The sequence below is a fragment of the Halictus rubicundus genome, chromosome 1, assembly GCF_050948215.1.
Source record: "Halictus rubicundus isolate RS-2024b chromosome 1, iyHalRubi1_principal, whole genome shotgun sequence".
Lineage (NCBI taxonomy): Eukaryota > Metazoa > Arthropoda > Insecta > Hymenoptera > Halictidae > Halictus > Halictus rubicundus.
In genome coordinates, this window is record NC_135149.1 from 2,515,307 (window position 1) to 2,525,817 (window position 10,511).

Here is a 10,511-nt window from a genome sequence, read left to right on the forward strand (position 1 = left end):
CGATACCCGCACCGCAAAACACCCGACTTTCCGTACTTATATATATATATATATGGTCTGTACAAGTATGTGTATGTATATATATGTATATGTATATATTAATAATAATGTCAATTACACCGTGACATATTATTATTAATATGGATACGCGAGACAAAGATATCTGTTCGTCGTATCGCTCTCATCGATAGCATTCCCTCTTCCTTGGTAGGACAGCGCGTTTGGGACCAGTGGCGTGTCTCGTACTTCATAGAAATACTTTATATCATACAATATACATAACGAATGTACAGTGGTCAAGGATTGGTCACGGCGAACAGTCGATCCGCCACGGGATCCTCGCTAAAATATGCCGCAGAATTAAAGATCGTCGCCACCGTAGAGCTTATAGCTGTCGTCTGCAAAGAAAATATTCCGGTTATTCTGGCTTGTTGCACGCAGATCCCGCTCTTCGGCTATGGTTCGCGCGCGTTTATCTACGGCACGATCAAAGGTATGAGAAGAAAAGTAAACGAGACGCTAACGAACGACGAGTCTTGGGAGTGGGTCGTGCTGTAGGATCACGCGTAGCGTTACGAAGCGAAACGATAAACGACGTTCTTGATCCAGAGCCTCTTCCGCCTCGGCGGGGCGACTACTCGGAGATTGCGAGATTCGAATTTAACAAGTTTTCGCGAGCGTTTCTCGCCGCACTTCTCTTCGTGATTTACTCGACGTCGTGCGTGGGGCTGAAAGAGGTCACGGATCAGCAATTAGAACGACAGCGAGCGTAAACGAGGAAATAAAAGACGAAATAAGGGGAAATACGAGGGAAACTAGCGCGGGACCAGCCGACGATCCGCGGGACATTCCTGCTAAAATGCAAGACATTGATTCACCTCGGACGAGTTCGCGCGATGCGAGGAGTTCACCGTCCCAACGTGTTGCGGTTCCTGCTTATAGAGTAAATGCTGTACAGAATGTTGTCGAGGCGAGGTCTGCTGCGGTTGCTGCCTCTGTTCCTCATATTCGGCTGCGACCACATGCTCCTGCTCGTTCTCGATCTTTGGTACTCGTTCGAGATCCTCCTGGTTGGCTATCGTTGTTTCATGATTCCCAATGGTAGATCGGCAGACTATAGGCGACGATTGACACACGTCGAAAACCTGTTGCGCGGCCGGCTGCACCGCGACCGGGCTCGACACGCTCGGGGGCTGTTGATTCACCAGCGTGATCACCTGTTGCGGTTCCCTTTCGTCGAACAACGGAACCGCCACCGGAACAGAGACGGCGTTGTTCGTGGTGACCGGGCTGGAATTCGTAGGTTCCGTCGGTGATGCAACATCGGCGCTCGTATCCTGCTGCACCGGTTGCATCGGTTCGCCGATCCTGTTGTCCGGTTGCGGCGCTATCGATCCCGAAAACGACGGTTGCTGTTGCTCCACCAAGCTGATCACTTGCGGAGTTTGTGGTGCCTGCGACGCCGGTGGCGGCGGAGGTGGCTCGGGGAATAGTTCCTCCTTCAGATTCGGCAGGAACATGTCGATAGTCCTCCAGGTGGGTGCCCACAGATTCGAGTTGGACACGAGAACGTTCGTGGAAGACATCACAAGCAACATGTTCTTCAAAGACTCCGGTATAGCTTCGAACAGGAGTTCGCTGTTGTCCGCGTGCATGTAAGCGCGAAGCAGATCCAGGACGGTCAGCCATAGAGGTAGAAATCCGGGAAGAGTCAACAGAGGATTCAAATGATGAAGAAAGACCTTGGACAGCAGCATCGCAGCTCTGACTCTCGTTTCCTCCACTCCGATCGGATCGTCCGCTGCTATCGGTCCCAATAGTTGAGCGAGCAAAGGAAAGAGCACTTGTTCCAGACACTGGGACCACTCGACCGCCGATAATTGGGCCAAGTCGTGAGCCAATAGCGTGCTTTGTAGATATGTAATGGCGGCCGTGCGAACCGGCCTACGAGCGTCGCAGCATAATCTCGCGATGCCTTGGAGCAGCGGCCTCCACGCCTGCGGCCACAGAGAAACCGCTTGCTCGGCGTTTCCCTCTTCCGCCCACCATCTAAACACCTGAGCGGTTCGAGTGTGCAGCGTGTGCATTAGGTCCAGCAGCTGAATGGGGGTCTGCTGGTAACCGGTCGGTTCCTCCGTGATGGTAGCGTGTACCCTGCTTCTCTTGCCTGTGCACTTGAGAACCGCCTCGGCGAAGGTCCTGACGCAACGGATGCAGAGCTCGAAGTTGAAAGGGGTCACGTGCGCCACATCTCTGACTAGAAACGTTAAGCTGTCGCAGCACTTGATCAGCGCAGCCGGGTCGTGCTGCTGCAGGTCGCGATCCAAGATAATCGTGTCGGCGGCTACCGGCAAAGGTGCTTCCGTTCCCGTGGGCGACATCAGCATCCACTCCGGCACGGGGCTAATGGGTCTGGGATCCAACACCGACGACCTCGAGGAATTCGTTGCCTCATCCAACACCGTGTTCGACTGCTTCGGCGACAGTGCACCGGCGCCAGCGCATTCCAGTAGACTGAACACCACTTTCCAGTCTTCCGTGTTATGAATGTTGGCCGCGCCGATTTTCAACAGCTCGAACAATCCGTACGCGATCTGTCGAGCGAGAGGCGCGGTCGTCGCCGAAGGTAAATGGGTCAGCGGTAACAGAGGAGGCAGAACGGTCCACGCGCACTCCTCCCCTCTCAGCAATCTGATCGCCAATCGCAACATTCCAACCGCTACTCTTTCCAGGAGGTAGGGATGATTCTCTCTCGCGGCTGTCGTCAGTAGACTGTCCAGGTGTGCTTGCACTATCGGCCAAATACACATCACTCTGTCGCGATTCTGAATGGTCACTTCCAATAGAAGCTCCAGCAGAAACACCGACACGTCCTCGTCCTGATGGTTGGTGAAGACCAGAGCACCGACAAGAGACCGAAGCGATTCGACCTGCAAGAATTTGCTCTCCTCGATGATTTGTTTGAGGTAGCAGCCGGCCACGAACTCGGTCGCTTTTTTTCTCGTGGACGCTCCCGCCGGTTGAGAGAAGCGGGATGAGTCTTGAGCTATGTACGAGTACCAGCTGGAGAATATTCCTTGATCCGGAGGCGGTTGTTTGGGCGTGGTCGGTTCTCGAAGCAGGGATATCTTCCCGGACGGGTCTATGAAATCCTCCCCTTCGGTGAGGCTATTCGGCAGCAACCTTGCTTTGTACAACGATTGCAGGCAGTCGACGATGTTCTTCCACGAGGCTCTCATCGCGTCCCCGTGCATGTGAGTGATTTTAAAGAGGGTTCTCGCGGCCAACTGACACCTACCGCTTCTGCCGAGATACGACACTACTTGCTCGGGCTCGCCACCGGTCGCCAATCCTGTGAACTTGCACAAACTGACCACAAGCGTGTCCAAATCGCTGGTCATGCCGTAGTGAGCGCTTATCGAGGCGCATCTAAAAAAGGAAGGCTGTTAGCATTTTGTTTGATCGTTCGATCGTTCGATATTGGATCCGCGAAGGTGTAACGAACCGAAGGAACGTCTCGGCGACTCGACGCTGCAACAATTTATCGGGTGCTTTGTCGTACGCTCGGCAAAGCGCGCTAATGATCGAAGCCCAAGCTTGTTCGGCTAGTTCCTTGTCCACGAATTCACCGGCGTTTCCAACCTTTAGATAGATGCTTTCAGGTCCCGCGCCCCTACGCAGTAGAACCTTCCACAAATAATTCTCTTTCACCAATCCGGTCTGTTCCGCTGGCATTACAATTTCCTCGCCCCTAATAATGTCGAATATCGTTACACAGGAAATCAAACCGCGAATCACGTAACATAAAGGGATTCTTACTTGATGGACGAATAAATTTCATCGAGCATATCTTGATCGAAATCCGATCCACCGTTAACCTTTTTCAAATTCTTTTTAAATGCGTCGGCGGTCATCGGATTGTTCTGCCGTTTGACATTGTAATTGTGTTGATCGACGTTCAACATGATCACGGCGTATGCCAAGGTAAACGCAGCGTCAGCCGACGCGAACGGCTTGTCATTGCTATCCTGGGTAAACAGACGTAGATTCTTTACGCGTGTGCCCGTTACGTCATCGTCGACGATAGAAATATTTCGCTTTCAAACTTACGTGCCAATGTTCCGCGAACTTCTCGAGCAACAAAGAGATAAGTGGCGCTTCGCCAGGAAGCCGGAACGACTCCAAATAGAGACGCAGGGCTTGATCGACCCGCGTGTTCCTCAGGTCGAAGCTATGGACGAAACAGTTCAGAACGTTTTTGTTTTCCTTCTTACTGATATACTCTCCGATAGCTTTCTTGTCTAAACTGGGATTCTCCTTTAGAAATTTGGCTACTTGCTCCGGATCGGGATTACCTGGGCTGCCACCCAATAGGCCGTATTCCGTCAGCTTGGCGATACCTTCTCGCGGGCTCTCGTTAAATTTTTCCGTTCCCACCACCAACCACTGTAAAATACGCAAAACGATCGAGCTCGATTGATTCGCGACAAACGCCGATTGAGAAACAACGAACGCCGACAATTACCAGCTTATTGGCCTTTATGCCGCGTAATTCGTCTCGCGTAGGCAGATTCGGCGAAGCGCTGTGTCGCGAAGGTTTGCACAATTCGTTGTACCCTTTGCATCTGATTTCCATGCCAGATATCAGCATGATTATAGCGTCCAACGAAATGAACTGCATACTGTACATAGTGCCCATAAACGTGGATGCATTCTATCATCAGAAATTTATCGCATACAAATCTTTTGTCTCTGTTTCAATCGTTCCGTATCGCAACACAAAATATGTATACCTTCGACAGAAGCTTCATTAATTCGTCGTACAAGTTCGTCGAGTACAAGCCGCAATCGTAGTTCAGATATAGTTCTGCCGGTAATCCGGGTATCCTCCACAGTCTCACAATCGCTTCTAAAATAAAACAGAGGAAAATCGGCATAAGAAAATCGAAATCGCTTGTATCGCGTGGTTGGTCCATACCGAGCGCCAATTCTCGTTGATCGTACGCTATCCTGTTCGAGTCCGAGCACACGATTTCCATTAATTTCGTTATGTAATGCTCCATTTGGAATTTCAAATGTTCCCTCTGCGATTCGAACAACAGAAAGGACACTTGCAAATCGGCTGCAAGGATCGACAGCCGATCCGTGCCAAGAAGCTGACGGATCGAATTCAAACGATTAGATTGCCGGTTGAGAATTTCGTGTGAACGCACGAGAGAATGCTTGTCATTTGCCTTACCAAAATCAAGTTCTTGCAAAGATCGTCTTTTACGAGGGCGAGCAACGACGGAAAGTTGGTGAGAACATCGGCAGCGATTTCCAACGCTACTTGCAACAAACTCAGACCGAGATGAGTCATTTCTCCGGTGTTCTGTTTGTCGAAAGGGTTGCAGAGGGACACGAGAAATCGAAATAATTCACGGACGCATAGAGCACCGTACGGCACCAATTGTTGTAACGGCATGAAACGAACTCCTTGAGCGTTAACGTACTCCTCGACTTGTTCGATTTCTTTCATTTTCGACGCTTTGTATCCGCTATTCGTGCTTTCATCTATCGATAAATCCTCGACGCTTCCTGTCGGAGACTGTATGAATTCCGAGCTTTTTTCGTCACTGATCGATTGGTTCTCTGCAAAACAACACGTACAAATGATTGTTTCTTGCCAACTGAAAAAAAAACCCGTAATCGTTTTAATTACCCTGGCTCTCTTGCTTCACCACGGAGGATTTTTCCGTTTGATTCTGCTTCTCCTTCTCGTTCTTCTCTACATTTTTACACTCCTCCTGTTGGACCTGTTCCTTTTCTACCGAGTTATTTGTACTTTCTGCAGCTCCGTCGCTGTTATCTTTACATTTCGTTGCATCTTCCGCATCCCCTTCCTTTCCCTTCGCTACCGTATTGTCTTCCTGGTTCGAAGCGTCACTTTTCCCGTTCGAATCTTTTCCACCGTTGTCCTTGTTTTCATCCTCCGTGTTTTCCGCAGTTCCTTGATCCATTGATCCCTGCATATCTACAATATTTCCTCCAGGAGCAACAGGCGTCGTCGCCAAATGACTCGGCTTCACCCTGTCGACGGAGTTCAAGGGCTGAATTTCGCTGTCCTCCGTGTCCTCCGGATTTGGTTTAGGTTTCTGTTTGTAATGATTTTTGTTTCTCCTATTCTTGCTACGAGTATTTTCCATGCCATCGGTTCTCATTTTCTTCATGTTCAATAACGCCCTCGTGTCGTCCGCGAACTGGGGTAACCGAGTGAACAGATGTTGCACCATGTCTCTCAGACAATGCTCCGCCGTTTTCCTCAACAATTCGCTCAGATGCGTCCCGAAACATATCCTGAAACAACTGAGCATGATTTCACAAATGCTTTCGTTCGACAGATAATCTCCGGCCGGCGACAAAGTGAGAGCTCTTAGAACTTGAAGTATTCTCATCAAAACAACCCCATCCCCCGTAGAATCGGTTCCGACAAATCTTGCGTGCGTTACCGCGTCTGCAACGGCCTCGACGCATTGGCCTACAGCCGGATGTTCAGGATCTGAAATATAGCAAAACAGTCTATATTAATTACGTGTATCTTCGAGTACGGACTCAACAGGTTGAATAACACTCACCGATCAAGCCGTAAGATATTATTTTATTAACGGCGGACAACGCGAGGCTTGTAACGGGTCCTGTTGTTTCTTCGGATCTTATAATTTCCAGAAACGGTGCTAAAAACACTCCAGGTTCTAGCTGAGACAAATCTTTCGCTTCGTTCAGAGCCTCCTTCAAATTAGACAAGCCCTTCACGAGATTATCCTGGTCTTCGTCCTGGAAAAGAATCGAAAAAATTTCAAATCACCGTAAAAAAGAGCATGACCGCGTTCGGGTGTTGCCATACTGAGTGTCAGGAGGTGCTCGATTCGATAAGGATAAAACTAAACGCACGTGATCACGGTAGTTGAATGAATGTACATTTTACCGCGACTACGTGTATTCTCTGTTTTATTGTTGAATAAAAGGAAGATTTCGCTGCAACGGAAACCAATTGACAACACGTTCTCTAACCTGATGAGAATGCGAAGACCATCGGGTGACCCGTCTCATAGACGTCACAAGGAGGCAGACCTCGCTCTCGACGACGTACAGACCACCTCCTGGACAGGCCATTTTCGTGATCCTGCTCATCGTCCCCAAGGCTTTGTTTCTTACACCATTTCTACTCCGAAAGAAACCTTACAAACAGCTCGATAATTCGTGTAACGTCAAGTGTCAAAAGAACACTTCCAACACGATAGTCATCGACTAGTCGGTTGGGAAGATGTTCGACCGTCGACAAAAGACAGCGCTCCGCCCGCCTTGTCATGCCATCTGTCGGCGGTACTTTGAATCAAAAAACCCACAAACTCCGAAAGACGCTGAAAATTTGCGCTATTAACAAAATATAATGAATATGAATTAAAAAACAAGAATCATCTTCATTATTGTAATCGACTTCGTGTTGATTGTAATTATTCTTTACATTCTCCGCCTGAGAAAATGAAATAAGTACGCGGTATGCCCTACCTTCCGATGGAGCTTCAAGTAGAATGATCGAGCATAATTCATGATCAGATAAACATAATCTTTTACTGAAAATTAATATACTTGAAACATCTATCGTAAGTTAAATTAATTTTCGCTGGAAATTCACGTTTTACCAGCCGTAACTTGTGCTTTGTAATCGATTATCGTTTACACGTACACCATTTGCTGGAGCAGGTACTCTCAGCTCACAATTTTATTCTGAGTCATTTTGAAAGTTACGTTGCAATATTTTTCATCATTGAACAGGATATCGCATTCCATACGTATACCGATACTTTTCAGTGTTCAAACGTTCGTGAACATTTTTGATTATCGTTAAGGTAAACTATGTGTTGTAAATGAATTTGGGACGACTAGAATCTCTGTTTGTTAACGCAATTGTCGCATAAACAATTTAATGACATACGGTGAATGCAACACTTGTCAAATCTATATTCGAATATCACGCGTTAGGCATTTGTTTTTTATCGCACTTTGCATCTTCTATTCGAGCATTAACCTAAAACGGATAAATTGACCCGAGTGGAAACAGTCGATCATGTTTACGTCTATCAAGCAATATCTTAAACTCAAAATGTATAAAATATCACCGAGCTTAATAAGTGGTATGGCAAACATAATTTTTGCAACCAGCCCGGATTACGAATGCTGCAACAGCGATTGCAAGATGAGCGATATAGAACTTTTAAGTCTTAAACACTCTAACGATCTCTTAATTACCATGCAAAAATTGCGTTATTTTTACGGGTAATAATTTATTTAGACAAACGGAATGGGTTCAGTTTCCAGCACCAGAGAAGCTGACATGACAGTGACTCAAGAACAGGTCAAACAGATCATTGCATCGGACAAAGTGGTCATATTTTCCAAGTCAAGATGCCCTTATTGCAAAATGGCTAAGCAGGTATTATAAAATTCCATAAGTTAGTCGTTTTGCTTTATCCGATACTTACTCTCTAACAACATTTATAGGTGTTTGATAGTTTAAAAGAAAAGTATACTGCCATCGAGTTGGACGAGAGAGAGGATGGTGACGATATCCAAGACATACTGGGTGAAATGACTTCTGCCAGGACAGTCCCCAGGGTATTTGTGAAAGGTATTTGCCTTGGAGGTGGCACAGATGTAAAAAAATTGTACGACAATGGAGAACTTGTGAAGAAGCTGTAACGCGCATTGAACTAATGTTAATACCGCAACAATTGTTTATGCTACATTAGTTCATTCTTTTTATTTAATGTAATAAATGCTATTACTTAAAGGAACTTGAACGCTGTAATTTCTTAAAAAATCCCACTTTCAAGAATCTATAGATTCATCACCATGAGATATGGCAACAAATTCGAACAGTGTAACGAACCAAATACAGAAAATATCCATTAATTTACAAAACCTTCAATGACGCCACATTTTTTGCTTCCCTGTTTTTTTTTTCTTTTTTTATTAACGCGTTAAATCGACGTCAGATGACCGTTCGATTAATGTTATGTATGTACATATGTATATACTGCGTGACGAAATTGAATCGCCAAAAAGTACTTCGTCGTTTGCCACCACGTGTCCACGATCCGGAACACCTATGTGAGTTGATTCACCTAAAAATATCCACGGACCAGTGGAAGAGTGAGTCAGTAGTGCATCGAGAACACGTAACAATGGATTTTTCGCGATATAGGAAAGTGCTGGTCTACGCGTTGACTTTTATGGCGTACGCTTGGTCCGGTTATGGCAGCGGTTTGTTATCGAATCTAAGGGACGCCGTTTTATCCGCGGAATCGGTCTTTGAGGATCTATTTCAAAATGCGATTACCGTGGCGAGGAAAATCAAGGACATTCACGAGGTATTTGATGCCGCGGTCGAAGAACACTGTGTTTTCCAGTGTCCAGCGGGTACGTAATTAACCTGTCGCCATTTCATCGCAGTTTATTAAACCTAGTCCACAATGAGTTCACGATCCGGCTGCCATTGGTCGGACCAACCGACATGTTTGCGACGCGCAATTTATCTTGCACGCGCATACAAACGAACAGTTTTCGAACAGTACCGAGACACAGCATTTACTGTTGATAATGAACAATGCTAAATGATTCGAGTGGAAGGGTAATAATTGTTATTCGTAGAAAAAGGAGCTTCGTAAGGATTGGCAGAAGACGCGTGTTAGGTGACATGGTCGAATGCGATTGGTTGCTATTTTCAAATGAAGTGGCGGGAATGTTTTTTGATTTCAGGCATTACGCCAAAACCGGATTGGAATCATAAACCGCAGAGCAATGGATGCGGGTCTTTAGGGATAGAGGTAAAAACAACAAATTGGTCCAATTCGAATTCGCTGCATACTGTAAATGGGTAATTTAACTGATTGTAGATCAATCAGGAGTACTTACCTCTGGCGGAGATGACCAAATGTTGCGACGCGCACGATATCTGCTACGATACCTGCAACATGGATAAGGAGAAGTGCGATCTGGAGTTCAAAAGATGTTTGTACAAATATTGCGAGGGGTATCAAACAGCGGCGGTGATAAACACGTGCAAGGCAGCTGCGAAGATGCTTTTCACGGGGACCACAACTCTGGGCTGCAAAAGTTACATGGATGCGCAGAAGGAGGCCTGCTATTGCGGCGATAAATGGAGCAAGAACAAGAAACCGAAAAAAGCCGCACAGGCCGGCGGCGAACTGTAGAATCTTGAACGGGTGTAGACGGTTTCCGTTCGTCGTTCTTTCGTTCGATTAACCGCTAGGCGCTGCGTACTCCTCCACCGAAGCTCTCCGAGAAGGAAATATTGAAAACTTCTTGACTCGAATCTCTTTCACCGATTTGCTTTTCCTAATTTAAATAAATCATAGTATTAGTGGGACAAATCATGAATCCTGACGTCGACAGCGATAAGAATATGTTTTTGTACTCGACCAATAAAGATGATCATAATTTCGAAAACA

At 46.7% G+C, this 10,511-nt stretch overlaps 3 protein-coding genes across 8 annotated transcripts; 2 read left to right on the top strand and 1 right to left on the bottom strand.

The window, feature by feature from the left end:
• Nucleotides 1-238: 238 nt before the first annotated feature.
• Nucleotides 239-7,682, bottom strand: Garz (Sec7 domain-containing protein garz). The gene is made up of 13 exons (XM_076784521.1): nt 7,549-7,682; nt 7,051-7,400; nt 6,615-6,813; nt 5,702-6,538; nt 5,240-5,631; nt 4,979-5,156; nt 4,794-4,909; nt 4,526-4,714; nt 4,111-4,446; nt 3,820-4,028; nt 3,506-3,751; nt 879-3,429; nt 239-398 (listed from the first exon to the last, which is right to left on the bottom strand). The coding sequence occupies exons 2-13, from the start codon at nt 7,168-7,170 to the stop codon at nt 297-299; spliced, it is 5,475 nt and encodes a 1,824-aa protein (XP_076640636.1). The 5' UTR covers nt 7,171-7,400; nt 7,549-7,682; the 3' UTR covers nt 239-296.
• Nucleotides 7,517-8,834, top strand: LOC143352297 (uncharacterized). 5 transcript variants are annotated; one of them, XM_076784650.1, is made up of 3 exons: nt 7,517-7,643; nt 8,352-8,473; nt 8,542-8,834. In XM_076784650.1, exons 2-3 carry the CDS (start codon nt 8,375-8,377, stop codon nt 8,737-8,739), a joined length of 297 nt encoding a protein of 98 aa, XP_076640765.1. In that variant the 5' UTR covers nt 7,517-7,643; nt 8,352-8,374; the 3' UTR covers nt 8,740-8,834. The 5 variants fall into 5 exon arrangements, with proteins under 5 accessions (XP_076640765.1, XP_076640751.1, XP_076640774.1 ...); XM_076784636.1 differs by having other exon boundaries at nt 7,550-7,643; nt 8,333-8,473; XM_076784659.1 differs by having other exon boundaries at nt 7,604-7,743.
• Nucleotides 8,835-8,909: 75 nt separating this feature from the next.
• Nucleotides 8,910-10,511, top strand: Gxivspla2 (phospholipase A2 group XII). 2 transcript variants are annotated; one of them, XR_013081890.1, is made up of 5 exons: nt 8,910-9,150; nt 9,245-9,459; nt 9,799-9,866; nt 9,936-10,423; nt 10,456-10,511. XR_013081890.1 is itself a non-coding variant. In XM_076784618.1 (4 exons), exons 1-4 carry the CDS (start codon nt 9,056-9,058, stop codon nt 10,251-10,253), a joined length of 696 nt encoding a protein of 231 aa, XP_076640733.1. In that variant the 5' UTR covers nt 8,910-9,055; the 3' UTR covers nt 10,254-10,511. The 2 variants fall into 2 exon arrangements, 1 of the variants encoding a protein (XP_076640733.1); XM_076784618.1 differs by having other exon boundaries at nt 9,936-10,511.